We start from the raw sequence: 24,856 nt of genomic DNA, 5'->3' as shown, positions 1-24,856 counted from the left end.
TTATTGTATTATGTGTAATTAGGGATTTAGTATAAATATATTAGTAAATTTAGTATAATCAATTAATAATTTGTATTAGTACACATATATAATTATTAGTGTAATTGATAATATCAATTATATTACATATACTAATATACATTATATAATACATATAACTAATAATATCATTATTATAAATTTGTAACTAATTAAATTATATATTATATATAATTATATACATATATTATATATATATTTTTCAAGCGGATGACGTGCTGGGGATGGAGCGTGGGTGCACTCCCCTGCCCCCCCGCCCCGTTCTAAGCGGGGAGCAAAATATACCCCCGCCCCCGCAGCCCCTCCCCCCCGGCCCATTAGACCCTCGCGGGGCGGGTGGCCGCGTTGCCATCCTTAGCTGCACACAATAGAAAGTGGACGATCATTAGCATTAGTCGTTTCGTTGCCTCCCAGGTACGAGCGAGATGGTTCCTACACGGTCAAAGGGAGATGAAATGATGCTGTTGTCATTTGGATCCGTCTTTTGTTGGTCTGGACTTGATTGATTAAAGTAAAGTCTTCTTGAGTTTTGATCAAGGTGCTTTTGATAAAATTAAGCTTGAAATCTGAAATTTAAATTCATTAACTTATTAAATATTAAATCTTATACATCTGAATATATATTATATTCAATGCTTATCACTTAATTTTGAAAACAAATTTTACCTAAAAAATTCAATGTCATTTAACTAATTCAGATGTTCAGTTTTTTGTTATCAAACGGTCTGAATATGTTAAGATCTGAATCCATTAAATGCTGAACTGGATTATCAAACAAAACCTAAATCTTACGAGTTTAAGTTAATGATTGAAAGTAATAAACAAAAGGAAAATATTATTTACATTTTTTATTTTTATTAATCACATATTTACTATCAATTTAATCATATTATTTTTATTTATTAAATTATATAATAAAATAAATGATACTAGTGCAAATAACAAAAAATTGAAATGGAATGTATATAACATTTTCCCATGCAAAATGGTAAGAATCAAATGTTAGAATCTCTTGGTGCACCACGGTACATGCGTACCGGCCCCCAGAGAGGCAGTATTATCGTTTCTCTGGCACGCCTTCGGCGTGAATCCCTTCGAAAATGCATCAACTGTGTGGTCGTGGCACTAGTAAAATTTTCCAAGTAAAATTATTTGGCGTATTAGACTATTCCATTTTCTTCGGAAAAAAAAAAAAGAATTGCTTTTATTTCTCACTCCATCCAGTGCATTTATATAGGGCTAAAAACTCCCATGGTCCATGAACTTTTTATTTAAGGCATCCCCAGTCCTCCAACTAATAAGTGTAATTTTATGATCGAGTAGTCCGTTATGTGTTTTCTCTGAACTTTAACGACAAATTAGGCGGAAGAATTATAAGTATGCATATTTATTAATTAGAGAACAAAATATACATACTTATTAGTTAGACAATTAAAAGGGTATCACTAGTAAAGTTTAAGGATCATCAAGGTTTTTTGCCCACCTATATATGTGTGCGCTAGGGCTGCAAACGAGCCGAGCCGAGTCGAGTTTTGAACTAATCGAGCCGAGTCTCGACTAAATTTTACCGAGCTCGAGCTCGACGAGCCGGCAATTTTCAAGCTCGAGCTCGAAAAAAATATAAAATAATTATTTTATTTTTAAAAAAATAAATAAAATAATATTTTTTTTCTTAATAAATAATAAAATATTAATGATATATATGTAATTTTACTATGAAAATAAAAAATAAAAAATATATATAATATACGTAATTTTATTATTAAATAAAAATAATATATATATATATATATATAGCAAATTATCCGGTTGGTCACTAAACTTTTGCGATCGTCGAGTTTTGATCACTCAACTATTAAAAGTCTGGTTTTAGTCACTAAACTATATAAAATTAAAACGTGAGGCCATTCTGTTACATTTGGCCGTTAAGTTCGCAGATATGTCTATCCGCGCGATTTCCAAGATAAAAGACGGGGTTAATTTAGGAAGTTCAAATGAATTAAAAGCTGATGAGCAAAGCGGGGACATAAATATAACTGGAACAAAGCATAAAATACGCAGTCAATTTGGGAGTTGAAGAAGCAAATAGTACAGATTACGAGGGCCTCCAAATCTAATGCTCGATCGAAGCTTTTCTCTTCATCCCCTTCAATCACCTCAACCACCTTCTCAACTCGCCAATTGAAGAAGGTGAAATCTCCCCTGCCGTCAGACTCTTGGTGTAGCAAGGAGATTCACCCGAAATTTGAATTTTAACCGATTGCACCGAACCCAGCTAGAAACAGATCTGCAATTGCTTTTGGACTATATGGTGAGTTTGATCACTTCAGAGGAGAAGGTGGAAACCTTGATGTCTTGCGCCAGAAAGATTGATTCCCATTTCTGACTTCTGTATGTGTGATTTCTTGATGGTTAAAAGGCTTTTGCATCTTTTCCTAGCGAGTGATAGCGGGAAACATAAGCTACTTGTAATTACCCGACCTTCTGTGTAATTTGGGCAAAAGTGTATATTAGGCTGAACGTGTTCTGCCCACTTGAACTGAGTATACTGTACACCGCTGGTAAGGGGCACCCCGCACAGGGTACAGGTGAACAAAGTTGATAGCATGCGCCCAATTATGGGTGAAAAGATGAACAAATTATTCAGAGTTAGCCCAAATTCCATTGATCAATACTACCTTATAATCAACTTGATACCATATTCAATTGTATGAATTTTTTGACTTCATATTCAAGGTGAATTCTATAAATAGAATTCCAAAATTTCCCCTATGGAAAAATCAATTCTTAATTAAGTTAGACTTCAGTCTGCACCCAAGTGCCATTCCAGACCCTATCAGTCTTCATGGGGGTTGCCGGGTGATTGAAGGTGAGAAATGGTCGGCAACAAAGTGGATTCATGTAGACAACTTCGACAAGATTTTGGGATCCACTGATAATTGCGCCCCTTCAATCACCTCAACCACCTTCTCAAGTCGCCAGTCGAAGAAGGTGAAATCTCCCCTGCTATCAGACTCTTGGTGTAGCAAGATGAATAACCCCAGATGCACTCCACAAGCATTTTTAAAGCTTGGGCTTCTCATATAATCTCCGTAGCCCGTGCCTGCACCATATGGGTCTGGGACAGGGAACAACAATCTCTTCTTTAGCAGATTCTGTTGCTGCCATGTAATTAGGCACCGCACTGGTCATGCCTCTGGATTGTTGGTGCAAGCCACCACCGCTGTACTGGTGGTAATTAGACCTTGGTGTTGGGGTTTGAGCTGTATGACCGCATCTTTCTTCCACTGCAGCATATCTAGGACTGGCAGAGCAAACTTTGAGAGGCCTTGTTTTGGATGGAGAAGGTGTGACAGGAGAGTGGAGAGATAGAGCTTGTTAGGTCGACCTATGAAGAGGGGAACAAGAGGTACAAGTGGATGTTGAACTTCCTATATTAACCTTGCCTTTTATCTTGGAAATCGCACAGACAGACATATCTGTGAACTTATCAGCCAAATGTAACAGAATGGCCTCGCATTTTAACTTTATACATTTTAGTGGCTAAAACCAGACTTTTAATAGTTGAGTGACCAAAACTCGACGATCATAAAAGTTTAGTGGCCAACCGGATAATTTGCTCATATATATATATATATATATATATACTCAAGCTCGCGAGCCGGCTCGCGAGCTAACGAGCTTAATATTCTGAGCTCGAGTTCGAGCTCGACTCGAACCGCTCGCGAGCGGCTCGATTCGTTTGCAGCCCTAGTGTGCGCGTATGTATATAATACAAAATAAGGGTTTTTAGTATAAACCTTCTCAATATGTTTCGAACTTCTTTATTCCTTTTTTCTTTATTTTTGGTTTATTTTAATACAGTTAAAAACTTTGAAATAGTGGAATTAACTAATCCTAGTAAGAATCAATTTTGAAATTTAAAACTTTTCCGGTATCTCCATGTTAGATGTATCAACCGAGTCTTTTTATAGACTCGTATACAGCACAAGTCAACATACTATTTATATACTATTGTTACATCGTTCAGAAAAAAGAAAAAAATTATTCAAACTTAAATCTGCAGTGTATCGATGCTCGCCCATTTACACGTGTCAATTTACGTTATTCCTTTTTTCAATTTCAATTTCCAAAGCCGCTCTATCTATTTGATATGCATGAAGTGCGGTGAGAGTATGCTTGGATAGTTTATTATTTGCACAATTTATTTGATTATATTCATATATTTATTTTTAATTATCTTTTTATTTTGTATGTATCACATTAAAAAATACTACACTGTTTTTTTTTCCAAAACTTTTTGTTTCAAATAATCTCTCATCCAAACACACAGTTTTCTTTGTTTTTTGTCTGATTTTGTTTCGTCTAGAAGCAAGATTAAGTATAGTTAACACTGAAAGTGAGTAAACCTTAGTCATGCACAAAGAAAAATTAAGTAGAATTAAGTATACCTTAGTGACGCGCAAAGAACGGCTAACATTAATAAAAGTGAAAGCGAGTAGGCTTCAAAAGACTTGTTTGCTTTAGATTTTACAAAATTTTATTATAAAAATTAATTATAGAGAATAATCAAAATCAACAAAACCTACAGTTTGAGTAGTAATAGATTTTAGCTTCTTTAGTGATAAAAAATATATATAATCGAAGCACAAAAGTAACAAACAAATCACAAAAACTGACTTTTTAATATTAGAATTTCTAATTAGTTAAAATAATTAACCAAAAACAAACCCAAAGTTCGTCTACGGAGTATTTCATATTTCTTTACAATTTCTTTAACGGTCTATTTGCCTCTTGACATGCTAAAGGCAATGGCTAAGCTTCATCAGCAAAATGTGTATAATTCACGTATTGTGTATGCACGGCTTCGAATCTTCTGTCCTAAAATTAGTCTCTATCCCATCCAATGTTTACAGGATCGGACCGGACCGGCCGGTCCGACCGGTCCGACCGCGAACCGGCTATGCTACCGGTCCGGTCCAATGTCAAACCCAGATGGTAATGGAAACCCGCTACGAACCTGACGAACCGCTGAAACCCATATGAACCGCGAACCGGCGGTTCTCAAATTTTCAAACAATATAACCTCAAATTCAAAATAATAGCAAGAATGGAGACTGCCAGATTTGAACTTGGGTCTCTGAGCCAACAATAAGATACGTTGCCACTACACCATAGCCCAAGGACGAGGTATTGTTGTGTAGAATTATACTTAACTAAAAAATAAAATCAGATTAAATAAAAAAACCCTAGCATTAAGAAAGTACAGACGACACATTTCATTTCAATTTCACTTCCTCCGTTTCTCACTCTCGGCTTCTCTAGTTCGCATCTTGATTTTTTTTTAAAAATTTTTTCTTCATATTTCAAATACTCATATTTCTTTTTTTCATTTTTCTTACAAAATCTCATCCTCTCATGGCTCTTTCTTTTTAATTTTTAACTCTCTCTCTCTCGCTATCCTCTTTTCTTTTGTCACTCCCTTTTTAATCAAACCTATTTATTTTTAATTTATTAATGTTTTCTTCCATCTTTTAATTTTGTTTTTGTCCATTAAATTGAAAAAAGTTAAAAAAGAATTATTTTTCTTTAACCCAAATTATTTAATGTCACAACCACTCACTTTTATCTCATTTTTTGTTTCTTATTAAGTTTACATTTCTATTTTCGATTCTCTTGACTTCATTCGAACTCCAAATTTTCTTTTTTAAATTGCAATCTCTAAATCCCAAAGCGTAAATTTAAATTTAAGTTCACAATGTCTAAATTCTCATAGACGTGAATTTTGCATAATTTCAAAATATTGTGATATTTTTGGGTTGGATTTAGATATAATTGAAATTGAAATGAAATTTATTTGTTTTAACTTATAATTTAAAATTTTTATTTTTAAAAATCTAAGTTATTAAAAATAGTAAACTTTTCATCATATAAAGTATTAAATTAGTCCATTACATGTCTTATTTTGTGCATATATATATTTATATAAATTATTTTTTAAAAAATTTATTGAACCGGGGTTGAATCGGTCCGACCGGTTAAACCTCGACCCTTTCATTTCACCGGTTCAATTAACGGTCCGGTTTTAAAAACATTGATCCCATCTGTCCATTTTTTGTACAGTTGCCACGTATCTCTAAATTTTTGATAATCCAAACTCAAACAAATCGATAATAATTGATTGACAAGTTTATTCAAACCAATTAAAACAGATAATTCAAAACATTTTTTTATTTTTATTTTAACAAAAAAAAGTCTTGTTGGTCATAAACGTAGAAATCAACTAGAACTCTTATTTATTTTTTATCCCAAATCATTTTTTCCTTAAACCCTGACAAGTACTTTAATTTGAGTTATCTGTTTTAATTGGTTTTTTTGAGTAAACTTGTCAATCAATTATTATCAATTTGTTTGAATTTGAATTATTAAAAATTCAAAGACACGTGACAGCTGTAAAAAAAAGGAATAGACGAGATAAAGATTAATTTGGGAACAGCAGATTCGAAGCCGTGTACGCACAGACTAAACATCATGAATAACAACCCAGCACCTTAGATGTACTTCAAATTTTCAAATACAGACACGTAACTGGATACTGACGGTTGACGTCGTTCAGAACGTTATCCAGCTAGGAGAGATGAAGAAAGAGCCTTTTTTCTCTACTTTTCCAAGTCTTCTGCCACGTCATCGAGGCGGAATCAGCATCCAAGCGTGATTAAGTGCCTGTATGCGGGGCAACCGAGTAAACCGAGAATATCCAAAGCTCCGAAATTATTCGCCCACTTTTACTTTCTTTAACCATGGAAATACCCTTGCACAGACGCGCCCCGATTCATCTACTTTCACGCTCGCTGCTGCTCCGATCTTCTGCCTCCCAAAATTTCCCAATTTCACTCTCTCTTCTAAGTATGCCCTATTTCTCCTGTAATCCCTCCTTTCTCTCTACAGCTCTCTCGCTTGAGTGGCCTGCAAAACTTCATATTTGCCACTCTTGGTAAGGATACGATTCATGGTATTATAGCCTGCTTCTCATCTGGGCATTTTGTCTTTACTTTTTTCTTGTTCTTTTTTCGTTGTCTGTCAAACATATGAATGTATTTATCTGATTCGAGCTTGTAGCATATCGTGGCTTGCCAGATGGTTTCATGTTTACTTACATTGCTGCTCTTTAGTAAGATTTGTCACCGTCAGCAACTCATTTATAGGCACACCAACTGTTCGATTCAAGACAAGCACTAGTGCATGTTTAAACGGGAATGGTAAAGATTCAGACTTTCATCTTGCATGGTGCCAATTTCCTCGTGGTCTGTTGGGGGTCAGCAGAACATTTATCGTCTAATGGTTGTTAGTGGGTGTTTGGGAAAGAAAGAAAATTATTGCTGGGATTTCCGAGATCCATGTTTATATTGTATGAGTTGAGTTCTTTTGTTAACTTCCCTTAGCATGGTTAGTACTCTAGCATTGCTGAATTATGTTGAAGTTTATGCTTATTTCTTGAGGTTTTGTTCATGGGGTGATTGTTTGACCGCAAAAGGGGCTTTGTTTATGAAGATCATCGAGGGGCTCAGCTTCTTCTCAGCTGTTCTTTGGGCTTTTAGGTTGAAACGGTTTCCAAAATGACTTTGGAGATTTGTCTTAGAGTTTCTGATATTTTCATATGCAATTTTTGTTAGTGTAATAAGCAGAACTCACCACTCGTGGCAAGCAAAGGATGCTGGATGACTTATATTCCATTGTGAAACAATGATACCAGCATTCATAGTTAACATATATGTTTGATTTGCAAGTGGGGTAATTTATGTAACAGATTTACTTTATCCCAGGCGTTTTATCTCCATCAGAATCTAAGTTCTGAATGGTTCTTGGAAAATTTTCTTGTGCTAATTATAGAGTTTCTTCTTTCTATGTGTCATCTTTGTCGCATTTTACTTATCATACAATTTGTTAGTGATTAATGCTCATAGATTACAAAACATTGGAATTTTATTTTATGAGCATCCAGTTCTGTTTGGGCTGCTTGTTGAGGTCAGCTTGACTCATGGTTTCTCTTTGTTTGGTGGGAAGTGGTAATTTGAATTTTGGCACCTCTCCAAGGCATCGATGGTACTTTGGCTTTGTGCATTGCCTAATTAATTGTTGACACTGCTATAGGCAACATTTGTTGCCATTGTTTCTTGTAAATGCATATGTTTATGATTTTTGTTCTTCACCTGGCTTATGGATTTGGGAAAATGTAGGTAAGTTCAACAATTGGGAAGGCTGCACTTCTAGTTTGCTGGTGTTGGCAATGCCTCCCAATCCTAAAGTTGCAAAAGCCTTTCGTGCTATGCGGGATCTTGGAATTTCTGAAGAGAAAGTGAAACCAGTCTTGAAAAATCTCTTGAAACTGTATGATAAAAATTGGGATCTTATTGAAGAGGAAAATTATAGAGCTCTTGCTGATGCTATATTTGATAGTGATGAAGCAGAGGTGGAGAGTTAATCATACCTTGTTTATTTTATACTTTTCTCAATCAGATTCTTTCATTTGTTTTTTCCCTTTGTTGTATTTGTTCTTCTCATCAACTTCTCATGCAATGGGTTAACTTTTCACTTCTTCTGCTTCAACTGAATCTTTCAGGCTGCAGAAAGGAAGAAGGAGCTTGAGAATAGCAAAGTATGGGCTTGTTTGTATTATCTGTGTCTTGGCTTTGTCTAAGAATTATAATTAGTTTTAACTGACTTTTCCCTCATGTGTGCTTGTTTCTTTGTTTGCTCCTTTTTACTTTGGCTAGCAACAACGAGCTGTGAGGGAACAAGCTCAAGAGCCAGATGAGCTTGGACGACCTTTGAAAAAGTTGCGCTCAAATTACCAAGGGCAACCTTCAGAGTGGCACAATAGCTCTACTCTCTTGGCTGGGACTTCTCTCATAACCCCCAAAGATGAGCCAGTTGAACTACCTGAAGTGCAGCCTGAGAAACAGATGCCACAGATGGTGAGCACAAAGTTACCGAATAATGGAAACAGGATGATTGAGTCCCACCATTTATCATGCCGATCACTAGAGACGAATAAAGGACAGCAACCTGTTTCACCTAAGCCTTTGACATTCAGAGAAAGAACTGATACATCTCAGCCTGTTAGTAATAACCAAAGCCAAATGAATATGACAATTGAATCAGTTGCTGTTCCCCATCCACCGAGTCTTGAAAACAGAGGGAAGGAGGCTTTGTCACCCCATTGTACTTCAGAGAAGAAAATGTTGGAATCTGAGAGATCATCCCAGGCGGTATCCCAGGAGAAAACTGTTGGTCGTCAGATTTTGGTGCAGCCAGAAGAAGAGCCATTAGCTGGTGATGCTCCAGTATATGATCTTCGAGGTACAACTTACCCTCTCTAGTTCTGCAAACTTGTTTGTTTGAGACTGACATTTTTATCGAAGAAAAGTACATCAGTTTTTTTTCACACCCAACATTATGGCTTGGAATACATGAATTTTGTTGCAGGTGTATTAGGTCTGGGATGGAATTTTCAACTCACATTCAGCTTTTAGCTCATGAGTGCGACATAGAAACTTATAACTGCTAAATAATCTTCCCTTCCTGTTTTTGGTGATTGATCAAACTTCTTTTGATGCTCTTGTTGAATTTTTGATGACATGTATGCCTATCTTTCGGGATAAAACTTTTTCACATTATAAAGAATCAAAATTGTTTTTCTTTTTTAATGTAATTTTGTAGTCTACTAAACTAAAAGGAGCTTGATTTATGTGCATATTCAACCGGATAAGTCAAAGATTTTTTTTTCCTAATGTTTAGTTTGTGAAGTTTCTAATGTTCAAGTGAGCATGGCCTTTGGTTTTTGTTTCAATTCCAACTTAAGTTACATGTAGGCATCTTGCATTAGCAAATTAAAAAAGTTTTAGATAGCCTTGATGCATATCAGTTTGCACCTTGTAGCGTTAGATTTTAATAATCTTGATTTTCATAGAGACATCCAAAGAGGGAGTTTCTTCAAGGAAAAGCTGTTCAGAAAGAGTACCAAATGGTTCTGTACCTTTAACAGCAGAACCCCAAGTAGGACAAGATACGAGTAATGGTGCTGCTGCAAAGGTCTCGGATAAATCATCTTCTCAGCTGGAGATTGCTTCGTCATCCTTGGGAGACGTGAAAATTTGTTTGAGCTACAATATTTCTCCCCAAAGACCTGATTTTCATGTGCCTAGTTTAGCTGCGGTAGTTAAGTTGGTCGAGGAAAAGTATCTCAAATCGTACAAAAACCTGGACGCAAACTTCTCCCTCATGAAGCTAATGGAGGACATGTGTGCGGGTGTTGTGGAACTAGGTTTTGACTCTTGTAATAAATCAGCAGAAACGAGTTGAATAAAGAAGATGGGTGATAGCAAGAAGACCTGTTGCTGCTGTTGCTCCATGTCAAGTTCAACAAGATGCCGACGTCTAATTGCAAACCAATTCTCTTCCCTGTCAACATTTTTTTTTTTAATAAACATTCGGTTTATCAAGTTCTAACATTCATTCCTTTTACATTAGCGCTAATTGCTTGATAAATTGTTAAATACATGAGAGTCATGCAAGTTGAGTTCTTTATTTGTCTGATTTGTTTAGTACTCCAAGTTTAGCTGAAGAGATTTTGATTTAGTAATTAAAATTAAGGCTCTATTTGGATTAGTCATTTTTTGAAAAACAAGTTTTTCATGTATAATGTTACAGTAATACACAAACAAAACAACCTTAAAAATATCAAAAACAATCTTAAAAACACCAAAAAGAGCCTCAAGAATACCAAAAAGTCTCAAAAACATAAAAAGTACCAAAAACAACCTAAAAAAATAATTTCATTTACAGTAAAAATTTTTCACCTATGTTGCTACAGTAAAATATTTAAAAAACAGCTACTTCAAACGAAGCCTAAGACTTTAGAAATTAGAAGTTTTGGATTCAAATTTTCGTTCTCATTATCTTTTACTTAAATTTTATTATTCTCTTACTTAACAAAAAAAAAAAAAAATCTCTATACTTTTGATATGTTTACTCAAAATTTAAAACATTTTTAAATCAAGGGATCACCTAGTTAGCCAAGTTGTCGGCATGAGCTAGACCTCTAGAGAGAAAACTGGAGATTTGTTTCCTTTTTTTCTTTTTTTTTTACTCGGGAGGTATCCGGACTTTGGGTATGCCGGATCCGATTAATCCCCATGAGACTCGAGAGGAGATGTCCCATCCCCTCGAACCGATAACCACTGGGACTCGATTCTTGATGGGGGAGAATGGACAACGGTACCTAAGGAGGCTGTCGTGAAAAAACCGAGCTACCCAAGAGGCGCGAGATTTGTTTCCTCTTTTGGTGAAAAAATGGAGCTCCTATCAGATGGTGCTAGGAGCCTAGGACATGTTTATCTCATCTCACACCAAATAAGGGTGACGGTTTCATTTGTCCAAGTGCTCTGCCACATCATCCTAGTTAGTCAGCATGAGACAATTATACATGATCTGAAGTGCCGTTACGCGCGTGGTATGTGCATTAAGAACTGGTGTGCCATGCAAGTAATTTTTTTTTTTGGTGCTTTTCCAAGCGTAGGGTGATTGCAATTTTTTTTTTCTAATTTTTAAAAATATTTTTCATAAAAATATTTTTAATAATATTTTTACTTCACCTATATCAAATAATTACAATATGCTTTTCTTTATTTTTCTTTTAGTGCTTTTCCAATGTTTTGTGTTATCAAAAAAAGAACTGTTATTACAATTATTTTTAATGTTTTCTCAGCTTTAAAAGATAGTGGAGGATGGGGGGAAGCGGGAAAGCAGCTAAGATCTTCTTTTGATGGTAAGTTTTTGACAACAAAATAATTAACTCTACAAGATAAGACCATATTACAAGAGTGTAAATAGATAACAGAAAAAAAAAGGACCTCACATTTTGTTTTTCTATTATTATTTTCTCCATAATCTGATAATTCCCATGAATCTTGTATTTTGTAAAGCATCTCCCAATTTAAACATTTATTGTTTAGCAATACTGATTAAATTCGTGGCACTTGACGTAAATTGAAGCTTTACTTGTTTTGCTTTGATGTCGCATGCAACCTTTTCTTGACACAAAAAGAGAAAAAAGAATTATTATTCACAAGTCTCAAATCCTCCTTTTTTTTTTCCCCTGTAAGGATTAAGCGTCCCTTGAACAAAACTTAAATAAAAAAAAGGAGAAAAGATTTAGGATACGTTTAATAAAATTGAAGTGTGAAAACTGTTGTCACTTTTCATTAAATTATTGAATTGTTATGAAAACTTGTAAAATCTAAAATCTAAATTTATTAAATTATTGAATTGCTAAGCACTCCTACTAAATATGATTTGATTGAATGTATGTTACACTAAGTAATATGTGAACAGTGTATCAATTACTTTTAAAAATAAATTTTGCTCAAAAAATTTAATTACATTTAATTAATTTAAATTAATTCAAAAATTCAATATTTTACGCATTTAAAATTAAAATCTGAATTCATTAATTAAATATTGAATTGAGTTATCAAATAGCTCATAATATCGCAATTAAATTGTATACTAGTACCCAAAAAAAAAAAAAGAGAGGGAAGGGAAAGCATCCAAAGCAATGTAGTGGGTAAAAGTTAATCCAGGATGAGGATGCGCCCCCTGCATCATTGCTGACACATTGCTGCTGTTCCACCTCCTCCCTCTCAAAATTACTTCCGACTGCGTAGCTCCCTCTCCCGGCCTTGTTTCTTTCCTTTTAGTTTCTTTTTCTCTCTTTACAGCAGTCTCATAGTCATTCACACCCCAGTAAGTAGTAACCAGCGCACTCCGCTACTAAAACCGGCAAAGATTAAGTGTTAGCATTGTATCGTCTGTTAGACTGTTTCTTGGCTTGACAACTTTTAGTTTTAATATTTTTTTTCTGTTTCGTTCTTAGTCAAACTAATCAAGGCATTTGTCTACTTTAGCTTTTGTACTATTATTGTGACGTGGGTTTCGGATTATTCAACTTATTCCCATTCACATTGTTGTTAAGCTTTTTCTTCCCATTTTCAATTTTAATTTGTATAGGGTTTACTGGTACTAAATTTTCGTTCTTTTCCAAATTTTTGGTCTGCTGTTAGGTTATTATTTCGCACGCCTAACTGTTTGTTTCCAGAAAAACTTGATTACAAGTTAAAAAGTGCGGATTTCTTTGTTGCATGTTCCCCATACGCTCCAATCTCGTCATTCCGGCAGAATATTGGGTTTTAATTTTTACTTTTTTGACTATTGGTTTTTAGGAGGGGGGATGTCGGAATTAAGTCTAAATGAAAGCTGGAGAAGAAGGAAAATGTTGTTTACTTTTCCCTATTGAGTCGAGCCGTATAAATATTTTTTGCCCTTGCACTTGCAGTGGTTTGGATGGATTTCATTGAATTTTTGGTTAAATTTTTGCTGTTTTTTATAGTGTGAGGTTTATGCTGATGTCTTGTGGTACTTTTCAGGGCCTGATTGTTTGACTATCTTCAGGGGGAATTGTTTGTTAAGATCATTTAAGATCTCAGGTTCTTCTCAGCTCTTCTGTGACTTTAAGGTTGATTTTTTTTTTTTTTATTAAAATGTTACAGATTTGTCTCACAAATTGAGAGCTTTTTGGTATTTAATGTTTTGAGAAAAATTCACAATCACTACTAATTTGAACATAGTCTGACAAGTTTTATCTTGTTAAATATGTTGTCCAATTTTGTTAGGGGTCTCTTGACATTATTCTAGTTCTGTGCATGGTACCAGTACCTTTTTGGACTTTGCCACTTACCGTGAGCTAGATGAAAGAGATTCTTGGAAGGCCTAAAAGAATTTAGTCTTACTGCAGTTAACTTGGTTGAGTTCTGGTTTTACTGGATCTGCTGCTCAGGATGGTATTGTTTGGTATGACAAGAACAAAATGACATTTGGGCAATGCCTATTGTGTTTGATTTGAGTAAGATGCGTGAGGAAATCCATTATTTTATCCGTATTGTAGATATAGATGAAGAGCAGAGCTTAACTCTGCTAGTGGATTGGCTATTCTTGTAGGTGTCATACTATTCACCTCTGGCATGTGGTCACATTACCTTTAGCCTTGATTGGATGTTTGGGCTTGAGTTTGATAAATAGTTAGACACAAAGTTTAATCAAGTACAATTCTTAGTCAAGCTTGAAGAGAGAATCATTTGAATAAAATGCAAGTTAGCGAGCAATAGTTGTGACTTGATAAAGACAATATTAACAAACTATATGTGATCTACTAGTGGCAATGACTCCTGCAGAAAAAAAAACAAAAGTAAGAAGAGTCTTAAATGAGTTTGTTTGAAATTGGACAGAAGCTAAATTAGACAAGGCTATATCTACTCATGTCAGGGTTTGTCACGAATGTACTCGTGCTCCCTTGTTATATTGATTAAATTTTTATTTCCAGTAAAGCTTTCCCAAAGTTTTGGCTCTTGCTAATGGAGAAGGCACAGAGCACTGAGAACATTTTGAGTTAGAAAATGCTTACATGGAATACATTGAATACCATCCCAACTTGGTCTGTAGGTGTCATTGCTAACTTGGTAAGCAAATGAATGGAGCTTTCGTGCCCATATTTGTTCCAATCTTCAGTTTTTCCCCACCTCTTTATGTAGTGGACACATCTTATATTACAGCTCTACTTCATTTCGCTCAGGATAAATACAGGTCAAAACACCTTCAAAGACTGTAGGAGATCATCTAGATTACCACAACCGCCCCTTGATTACCATATCAGCTCTTCCACAACCGCCCCTTGATTTCTCCAGATCATCTAGAATCAAGGCCTAAAAACTGTAGGAGATCTATACATCATCTATCACAGAGGTGATTTTCAGCCATGAGGAGGGAGCAAAATGAGGGGTTGCAGCAGGATCAGTGGGTTTGTGGTGGTCTTCTGGGTTGGAGGGACGGAGGGTGAGTTTGAGGGGATGGGTGTGGGGGAGATGGTGATTTGGGGCGGCAGCGAGAAGGATAGAGAGAAGTGGGGTTGAGGGCTGGGGTGGTGGATTGGAGGGAGGGAGGGTACTAGCAGAGGATGGAATTGGTAGGTAGTGGAAAGGGTTGTGAGGAGTAGGATTGAGGGTGGAGATGAGGTTGGTGTAGCAGAAGGGGTTGAGAGAATGGGATTGAGGGTGAAGACGGGGTTGGTGGCTCACGGGAGAGGTGGGGTGGAGTGGTGGTGGTGGTGGCTCAGATGGGTCTGTTGGTAGAGGTCAGTTGGGGGATGTAGGGTAGCAGCAGTAGGATGGAGCAATGATAATGGAAGAGATAATTTTAGTCTGATTTTTTCTTTTCAAAAGTTTGGAATCAAAATTATAAAAGATCAGAACCCAATCTACTTTGGCATGGAAATTTGCCAACTTTTTAAAATTCATTCCAAAATTTCAATCCCTATACCTGTTAGCCAAGCATGAAATATGGGAGTAATTATGATCCTTGATTCCCATGCATTCTTACCATGCACCCCTTGAAGTGTTGGCTTGACAGTTTTTTTGCAAAGAGGGATGGAATCAGTAAATGGTTCTTATCTGTAAGAATTGATATGGATTTTCCAATTTTTTTTTAGTTGTTTGATATTCATATGGAAAGCACTGGATATCCTGCTCTATCTCAGTGTAAATGCCTCTTTCATCTTAGCATTTCAATCCTTTTTGCTGCTCATTTGATGGTATGCGTCAGTATCTGGTCATAGTGCAATTTGGTATCAATGATGTACTATCCATCCATTATAGTCTACTGTTGCCCATAGTATTACTTGCCTCCTAAGGCAATGGACATTACATTTCATTTTTTTTCAGGTCCTTAATCTAATCTGATGGCCCTTTTGCTTGGAAAAATGGTATTTGTCTTCCGTGCTTCAGGAAATATAGAAAAGAGAGTAAATGTAGACAGCATGTTGATTGTTTAGCTGTTCCTTTACTCTGTGTTTTCAATAGCTTATTTTGAAATTGATTCTCTCAAAGAGCAGTTGCAACTAATATTTGCTTTAAAAGATAAGCTCGTGTGGCTTTTGGTATCGCTCAAGCCAGTAATGGTATTTCGGTATAGTGCATCTCCTACAAATTGTTGAGGATGCTAAAAAATGTTGGTTGCCATCACTATTAGTCAAAGCCATGTATTTGTCTCTTCTGTTCTTTATCTTGCTTATAGATCTTGGAAGATGTAGGTAACTTGGGCATTGGAGAGGCTGCTCTTGTAATCTGCTGGTGTTATCAATGCCGACCAATCCTAGAGTTGCAAAGGCCTTTCGTGCTATGCGAGATCTTGGAATTGCTGAAGACAAAGTGAAACCGGTCTTGAAAAATCTCTTGAAGTTGTACGAGAAAAATTGGGATTACATTGAAGCTGAAAATTATAGAGTCCTTGCAGATGCTATTTTTGATAATGAGGAAGCGATGGTGTAGTTTCCTTCATTCCTTCTCTGCTACGTACTTCTTTCAATCAAATTTGTTTTTTCTTTTTGTTATTATCTTTCTCAGCTGCTCTACTAAAGTCAATTAAGATTTTAGTTTCAACCGGTTCAACTTATCTTCTAGGTAAATCAGGCTGCACAAAGTAAGAAGAAGCTTGAGAGTTCTGTAAGTATGACAAATTTTTGTAATGTTTGCACATTGGCTTTGTCTATAGAATTACTTGCTTTAAAGTAATTTTTCCCTGTGTTTTTGTTGTATGTCATGCCTAAACGTTCTTCTTGGCTAGCAAAAATCAGTAACGGAGGAAGAAGCTCAGGAACAGGGTGAGCCCGCACGACCTTTAAAAAGGTTGCGCTTAAAATACCAGGGGCAAGCTTCAGAGTCATGCAATAATTCTAATCGCTTGGCCGGGACACCTCTCATAATCCCCAAGGATGAGCCTGTTGAACTACCTGAAGTTCATCCCCAGAGACAGTTGCGAAGCATGGTGGGCTCAACACCAACACACAATGGACATAGGAGTATTGAATCTCAGCATCTATCACGTGAGTTACTTGATAGAAGTAAAGGAAAGCAACCTGTTTCACCTAAGTCTTTGACAATCCAAGAAAGAACTCGTACATCTCATCATGTTATTGCTAATGAAAGTGAAACAAATATCCCAATGACTGTTGGATCAGGCACCGTTCCCCATCAAATGAGTCTTAGAAACGGGAGGATGGGGGCTCTCTCACCCCAACCTGCTTCTGTGGATAAAAGGTCGGAGTCGGAGCGGTTGTCTCATAAAGTATCCAAAGAGAAGACTGTTGGTGTTCAGAGCCTGGTTCAGCCTAAAGAAGAGCCATTCACTTGTGATACACCAGTATTTGATCTTCCTCTTGCTGTTATCCATCCAGGTATAGCTTTTCTCTCTAGTTGGGCAAATGATGTGTTTTCATAATGGGAAATACATTAATGCTTTTTAACAGCAGGCTTTATAAACTGCACTACATTAGGTGGAATGCAGGTATCTTATGTTTGGGCTGGAAAGCACTATTCTTCACTAGTTCTTTCTAAGCAAATCTAGAATTATATAGGGTCATGTTGTAGGTCTTAATGCTTAACATCTTCCACTCTGACTACTTGAGATGGATCAAAATTCTCTGACTATTTGCAGCATCAAGTCATTGGTTAAAAAAAAATTGTCATCGCTAAAAATTTTGCATTTTATGCCTATTAACATTGAAAAGCCCAGATTTACACGTAACTTATACAACTAATTAATTTCAGACAAGTTTCAATGTTTAGCGAGTGGAATTCCAGGTAAGGTGGCCTGTTTGGTTTCAATCCTAAAGCCTACCTTATGCATTATGCTTTTCTACTTTTTTGCTAAGATTGAAGTATCAAATGTATCTTTGGTTCCAGATGTTAATTGTCTTTGTTTTTACAGAGACTTCAAACAGAGGAGACTCTTTAAGGGAAAATAGTTCAATAGAAGAACCACACGATGGCTCTGAACCCCCTTTAATATTGGAACATCCAGGAGGAAAAAGTGTGAGTGATGGAATTCCTAGTTTGTCAAGCGAGACCAGAGTGAACTCCCAGCTTTCAACAGTTGCAGATGGATCATCTTCTCAGCTCCAGGTTGCTTCCTCACCCTTGGGAGAGGTGAAAATCTCTTTGAGCTGCAAAATTTCTCCTGAAAGACCTGACTTCCACATGCCTAGTCTAGATGCAGTAGTAAAGTTGGTGGAGGATAGATGTCTCAGATCATACAAGTTCTTGGACCCAAACTTCTCTGTCATGAAACTAATGAAAGACATGTGTGATTGCTTTTTGGAATTAGGAACCGAGTCTTGTAGTGAATCAGAAGGAAATATGCAAGTGTCACCTAGAAATGATGTACTTGAAAGCTTTCCTTCAGGGGATCCTTTAGTTGGTGAAGGTGTGCATTTCCATATGCCAGATGGTTTATATAATGCTCAATCAGAGACTGAGGTTGTTTTCCCCAAAACTTTACAACTTTCTACACCTTGCACTGGGATACATGACTGTGCTCAACCTCATCAAGAAGCTAGTCAGTGTAATAGAATTCATGAGGATACCGAACAGAATGATCTTGATGACCCGAATTGTAGGAGCTTGGTGGTTTGTCAGCAACATGAGTTAACTCCAGATCAGATCCGTTATCTTCATGATGTCATTGACATAAGTAAGGGGCAAGAGAGAGTGGTGATTTCGTTAGTCAATGAAATAAATAGTGAATGCCCGCCATCCTTTCACTATATTCCACAGAATGCTGTCTTTCAAAATGCATATATGAACTTCTCTCTTGCCCGTATTGGAGATAATAATTGTTGTTCTACTTGTTGTGGTGATTGTCTGTCCTTGTCTACACCTTGTGCATGTGCACACGAAACTGGTGGTGAATTTGTATATACAGCCGAGGGACTTGTCAAGGAGGAGTTTCTTAACGAGTGTGTTTCTATGAATCGTAAACCTGAAAAGCACTGCCATTACTTCTGCAAGGAATGCCCATTGGAAAGATCCAAAAATGAGGATGTCATAGAACCTTGCAAAGGCCATTTAGTGAGGAAGTTCATCAAAGAATGTTGGTGGAAGTGTGGATGCTCTAAACAGTGTGGCAATCGAGTCGTTCAGCGGGGGATAACTCGCAATCTGCAGGTAAACTTTCATTCTGGCTCTTTCTTTCCCTTCTTCACCTCCCCTCCCCTCCCTCCCTCTCAAATTTCATTGTTGTCTGTGACATTAAAATGAATTCCTGTAAATATTAAGCTTTTTTTTTTTTTTCTAAATTGAGAATTTCAGGTGTTTATGACAGAAGGAAAAGGATGGGGATTGCGTACTCTTGAAGACCTGCCAAAAGGTGCATTTGTTTGTGAATATGTGGGTGAAGTTTTAACAAATGCCGAACTCTTTGATCGTGTCTCACGGAATCCAAAGGGCGAAGTGCATTCCTATCCTGTTCTACTTGATGCTGATTGGGTTTGCGAAGGAGTACTTAAAGACGAAGAAGCTCTTTGTTTAGATGCTACACATTATGGGAATGTTGCAAGGTTTATTAATCACAGGTAAGTCCATGAAAGTGGAAATGCAGTTTACAGGTGCTGCGTCTGCCCTTTCTTAAATGATCAGTTATGGAGTTTTTAGCGATCTCTGTATGTTATTCCATTTCCTCCCAACCCCTCCAAAACAAAGTGAAAAAAAAGAGTAAAGGTTTCTCATGATTGTGGACGTTTCCCAGAATTTGTTGTGACATTGTCAGGTTGCATGTTGTAAAATTCCTGTTTTTCTGGTCTTAGCGAAAATAGAGAACAATGTGTGATTGCATGCTTCAAAACATGGTGTACTTAATGTGTGTCTTTTTCTGGATGCTAGATGTTTTGACTCAAACATGGTTGAGATTCCAGTTGAAGTAGAAACTCCTGATCACCACTATTATCATGTAAGATAGTTTATATGCTTGCTGCGGAGTTAATCCTCTGACTGAGACTTAATCTCTATTTTTCTTTTTGTCTCTTGATGCAGCTTGCCTTTTTCACCACAAAGAAGGTAAAGGCGATGGAGGAACTTACATGGGTAAGTAGTGTTTGTGCTGCTGGAAAAGTACCTTAATAGCAGCTGATTTTGATGGCTTGGGGTTGACTTATAGTTTAGACTAGTAATTTATTAGATGCAAAAATAAACTGTTGGAACATAATAAACCAATATAAAGAGGAGATGCAATATTCAGGTTGTGGAAACCTCCAACTGGAAAGGTAAAATATTCCAAATGGGTTTATTTCAGATTTTTTTGCTAACTGGTAAAAATGTAATTTTTGCAGGATTATGGTATTGATTTTGATGACGTTGATCATCCGGTTAAGGCGTTTCACTGCCAGTGTGGCAGCAAGTACTGCCGGAACATTAGACGTCCAAGTAGTAAGTGATTGTTTACGGAGGGGCTCTTTCTGATTTCAGTTAGAGTTAAATTAGCTACTTTTAGTTTCAAATTTTAAAAAGAAAAAAGAGGAATAAAAAAGAAAAGAATTATCTTTTTCGTTTGGGCTGTTGACATGCTTTCTACTAGCTTCATTATTTAGCAACTGAGCTTTTAGCATTACGTAAATCCACCAACAGTTGCTACACAATTATTTGAGAGAAGTAATATAAATAAGTTGTATTTTTTTTCTCATTATTCTTATTATTTTTTTTAAATACTTTGTATTCTCTGAATTGATAAGTTATATCCTGTATGGTAGGGTGAAGATAAAGTTACTAATTTAGTTTTTCAATGTAGGCTTCATTTATGTCTTTTCAAAAGGGCCACTTTGAGTCATTACTTTGTTATAATGGAGTTGTCCTCTGGGTCAAATCCCAATAATTGTCTTAAGGATAATGCCAAATGTATAGCCAATTTATTAATGAACTCAGTAGCTTGACAATTAGTACATTGGACTGGATCAATCATTGAGATTCAAAGACTTGATAAGATATCTCATTGCTTTCATTGTAGGATCCAGATCTTCATTAAGGAGATGAACATATGGTCTTCTCCATGACCAGTCTTTGAATTGTGCCTCAATCTTTATTGGAAAATCATACAGGACAGATCGGCACCATCGGCACCGCCTTCAGCACCCAGAAATTAACCTTGAAAGGATCCATGTGACTGGCTATGTTTTGTAAATGACCTAGTTTCTTTAATTTTATTAGACGTTTGTGGAGACAGTGATTTTGAGTAGGCTTATTCCAATGAGCCAGTTGTACTTGGGAAGACAAATTCATGAACGTCTTTCTTTGGTTTTGTTTTGGGGGAGGGAGATGCGAATTTTGCCATGGTTCACTGTCCTGTTCTTGTTGTAAAAATTGACGTTTAAGTATTTACCTTGTTGAGTAGCAAATCTACTGAATGGTAGTTTTCTGTGCAAAGGGAATGTCTACTCTTGTCCATTGCCTACTGCACCTGTTTGATCATTCTATTTTATCACGCAACAAGTTGGGATACCTACCATCCGCCAATCCATGGCGGGATGATGACTTGTATCAGCTCTTTGCATGTATATATATTACATATAGCTCTGCTTGAAGTAGGAAACCGAAAACAAGCCACTGGCGATTAGCTATTAAGCGAAAAGCTCTGTTTTCGGGGATGACACCATGGATGGCATTGCTAGGGTCCAAGAAAAGAAAAAATCTCACCACCACAGAATTTGAAATGTCCGGCAGAAGCCCTCAATTTTCCCTTCTAAGCATCTAAATCTAGAGAACGAATTTTACTAGAATTTAAACTTTAGGCTTGGAGCACAAAATGCATCTGTCTCTTTGGAAGGCAACCAACTGAAAAAAAAGGAGGAAAAGAAGCAATTGGTTACATTTCCTGAATGTACACCAAATGCATTATGGTATCCATATTCACACAACACAACCAGATGAAGAATGCTGGCGCCTACTATCATACAGGGATTAATGATTTAGTCTTAGGTTATTTTCAAAATACATCTGAAAGTTATGCTAACAGTTTTGAAACTTCCCATATACAAGCATGTCAAACAAAGGTATGTACACACAGTGTTGCATGGTAAACTCCGTTAAGCATAAATCTGTACATCATTTCTAGTCGATGAGAGGGATTCCCTGTTGTGGGGTTTGGAAAGCGCTTCATGCTCACAATCTGAAGGTATGATCGGCCGAATGCCACCCGGATTGAGAGGGAAGAGAGTTTTGTAGTAGCCATCCATGATAGCAACAAAATTACAAGTCGCTGCAACCTTTGGAATCTGTTTCAGCCAAAAAAAAAAAAAAATGCAGTTTTAGTCCTGCTAGTTGACATCCTTTATGGTGCAAGAGTTATCTGCAACTAATAGTCCTTCTAGTATAATTTTGTGGACAAAAGCCCCATGTTTCTAGCATTCATTCTTGAGGGGACAAACCCCTCAGAAACCTTTGATAAATTACAAACAGACCTGACGTTACTGACTTTGCATCTTTACTATGGAGAATAGAAAGGAAAATTCCACCATCAATTGAATGTTTGCTTGAAACAGATCTTGTGAATCACAGAAACTGCACAACACACTCTTTTCGATAATGATGCATCACAAACTACGGCAGTCTTATGATTTAATTGTCTACTGGTAATACTTTAGGAGTCTTTCACTAACATATTATGTTTAGTTGACATAGAATTCAGAGATACATTTTGTATCCTACTAAGCAATCAATGGATTTATTCCTCAACTGCAGCATTTACACAAGACATGATGTATTAATTCCTGATGGAATACTGAGTAGAAAGAGCTATTACCTGATAAATATCTCGTAAATAACCATGAAGGTTGGGATACTCAATCAGCTTCTTCTTTGTGCACTTGAACAGAACGTTGTAGACGAGATCAAACCTGATCAATGTAGTAAACAAACATACATCTGCAAGAGTCAATTCATCTCCACACAAGTATCTAGACCCACCCAAATGATCATCTATCATATCCAATGCACTAAACAGCTGATTCACTGCGGTATCATATGCTCCTTGACTTTGTGCAAAACCACACCTGCAAATTCAGAACTGGACTTAAATTAGAAGAGCAGATAGAACCAGTAGTACTACATCGTGTCAAGTGTGGAATTTGTTACCTATAAGCCCCATTGTTGACTTTGGGGTATATAATTTGATTCCATTCATCAATCTTTTTTCTCAACGGAGGCGGTGCAAGGTCTAATCCCGGATTGCCTGCTATCTCGTTCAATCCCGAATTGAAAAATTCGATGATATCATAACTCTCGTTACAAACAACATCTTTTTTCTTGACATCCCAGAGCATTGGGACGGTGGACCGACCGTTATAACCGCCGCGCCTTGAATTATAAACTTGTTTTAAGGTTGTACATCCTTGGGCCTTGTCCGAGGTTGAGACGAGCATATCCCGGTCCGAGACAGGATGACCACTATCCCGGAACTCCCAAGCTCCGTCAATGCCCGGCGACGCAACTGAGACGGGTACGGAGTCTTCGAGGCCCTTGAGTGACCGGACGATGAGGGTGCGGTGGGCCCAGGGGCAAGGGAGGCCAACGTAAAGGTGGAGGTTTTGGCGGGAAATGTTGGAGGAGGCGTGGTGGATGCGGAATTTGGAAGCGGGTCGCGCGTAACTCCCGGAAGGGTCGGAAGGGGCCATCTGTGACATCATGAGGTGCCAGGCTGTGGACCAGGTGGTGCGGACGGCGGAGATGAGGAGCTGGGGCGGGAGGGATTGGCCCCACAGGAGCTTAGTGATGGAAGTTAAGAGGTTGGGATTGGGGTTTGGGGAGTTCTGGTTCTGATTCAGGGACATAGTTTTGACAAAAAGGCGTGCTTTTGTGGGTTTGGTTATGGGGTTTTTCTTGGTCGGCAGAGGTCGAATTGTGAGCAGCGATGAAGTGCAGGAGGAGAAGGACATTTTTAGCCGCTCTCTTTTATTCGTTTACCGTTGTCGTCACTGATCCGATCATAACTGCCTTCTACTGGCTTTTGTGACTCTGAATCTTACACTTGCCAGGGCCGCCGCCAAGATTATTTATACTACTATCATAGAGCTTTGAAAATGCTACCATACGAAAAATACTCACTAACACCAAAAATAACTGCCTTTTAGTTCTAATCACACTCCGGCTCCTTGTTTCTTAAATTTCATCCATTTTCTTTAAAAAAAATTAATCAAAAAAATTTCCACCGGAAGAAGGAAATGCAATAAATGATTTTTGCTTTTTTTTTTCTACTCTCTCATGTAGGATTTCACAAAAAAAAAAGAAAAGAAAAGAAAAATGGAAATAAATTTTAATTTGTTTTCTTAGCCTCTGGAGCTATTTATGTCTCTTAGAAACTATTACTGTAATAAGTTGTTACATTATCAAAGGGACAAAGTTTGCAGTGTTCAAAATGCTTTCATTCGCATTTTTGAAATAAAGGAAAAAAAAAAGGTACTATTTGGTGATGAAAGAGCCCCCTTTTTCTTATAAATTTAACAAAAAAGGAGATTATTCTTTAATACAAAGAAAATTTTGGAGTATTTTCCCAAAAAAGAATTACAGTAAACCACAAAGCTATAGAGTTGGGAAGAGAAATCAAGCTCCAACATACAAAAAAAAAAGATTAATCTTATATACACTGTTAGTGTATACGCTATTATCATTAGATATATGACACATAAATTTAAAATTTGTTCATGTGAAATCCATCGAATTATAATAGTATATTTTTAAAAAAAAGGAGATTATTTCAATAAGTTTATACCTTAGGATTTCAGAGCTTAGAATCCCTCGGCCCAGCCTGACAGATTTAGACCCGTTATTGTTGGGGCGGACCATGGCCTGGGAGCCAGTGGGAACCAGGCCCGGTATACCCTTGGGTCTAC

At 36.9% G+C, this 24,856-nt stretch overlaps 2 protein-coding genes across 2 annotated transcripts; one reads left to right on the top strand and one right to left on the bottom strand.

The window, feature by feature from the left end:
- Positions 1 to 6,856: 6,856 nt before the first annotated feature.
- On the top strand, positions 6,857 to 21,395 carry LOC113774063 (probable inactive histone-lysine N-methyltransferase SUVR2). The gene is made up of 17 exons (XM_027318637.1): positions 6,857 to 7,033; positions 8,277 to 8,509; positions 8,660 to 8,695; positions 8,814 to 9,399; positions 10,010 to 10,396; positions 11,807 to 11,866; positions 13,524 to 13,612; positions 15,638 to 15,739; positions 16,242 to 16,469; positions 16,608 to 16,649; positions 16,771 to 17,380; positions 17,914 to 19,148; positions 19,293 to 19,555; positions 19,863 to 19,929; positions 20,013 to 20,063; positions 20,309 to 20,405; positions 20,980 to 21,395. Exons 2-17 carry the CDS (start codon positions 8,327 to 8,329, stop codon positions 21,003 to 21,005), a joined length of 4,062 nt encoding a protein of 1,353 aa, XP_027174438.1. The 5' UTR covers positions 6,857 to 7,033; positions 8,277 to 8,326; the 3' UTR covers positions 21,006 to 21,395.
- On the bottom strand, positions 21,150 to 24,000 carry LOC113752047 (glutathionyl-hydroquinone reductase YqjG). The gene is made up of 4 exons (XM_027296189.1): positions 23,103 to 24,000; positions 22,771 to 23,020; positions 22,073 to 22,243; positions 21,150 to 21,803 (listed from the first exon to the last, which is right to left on the bottom strand). The coding sequence occupies exons 1-4, from the start codon at positions 23,900 to 23,902 to the stop codon at positions 21,750 to 21,752; spliced, it is 1,275 nt and encodes a 424-aa protein (XP_027151990.1). The 5' UTR covers positions 23,903 to 24,000; the 3' UTR covers positions 21,150 to 21,749.
- Between the last annotated feature and the right edge of the window lie 856 nt (positions 24,001 to 24,856).

Source organism: Coffea eugenioides, chromosome 1 (assembly GCF_003713205.1).
Source record: "Coffea eugenioides isolate CCC68of chromosome 1, Ceug_1.0, whole genome shotgun sequence".
In the NCBI taxonomy this organism is placed as follows: domain Eukaryota; kingdom Viridiplantae; phylum Streptophyta; class Magnoliopsida; order Gentianales; family Rubiaceae; genus Coffea; species Coffea eugenioides.
This window is presented reverse-complemented; position numbering and strand designations above follow the sequence as displayed.

Coding starts and splice junctions, on each gene's coding strand:
- LOC113774063 (XM_027318637.1), top strand. CDS start 8,327: ATGCCTCCCAATCCTAAAGTTGCAAAAGCCTTTCGTGCTATGCGGGAT. Junction 15,740..16,241: donor TTTTTGCTGCTCATTTGATG/GTATGCGTCAGT, acceptor AGATGTAGGTAA/CTTGGGCATTGGAGAGGCTG. Junction 16,650..16,770: donor AGAAGAAGCTTGAGAGTTCT/GTAAGTATGACA, acceptor CTTCTTGGCTAG/CAAAAATCAGTAACGGAGGA.
- LOC113752047 (XM_027296189.1), bottom strand. CDS start 23,902: ATGTCCTTCTCCTCCTGCACTTCATCGCTGCTCACAATTCGACCTCTG. Junction 23,021..23,102: donor GTCAACAATGGGGCTTATAG/GTAACAAATTCC, acceptor CTGAATTTGCAG/GTGTGGTTTTGCACAAAGTC. Junction 22,244..22,770: donor ATTTACGAGATATTTATCAG/GTAATAGCTCTT, acceptor TGGCTGAAACAG/ATTCCAAAGGTTGCAGCGAC.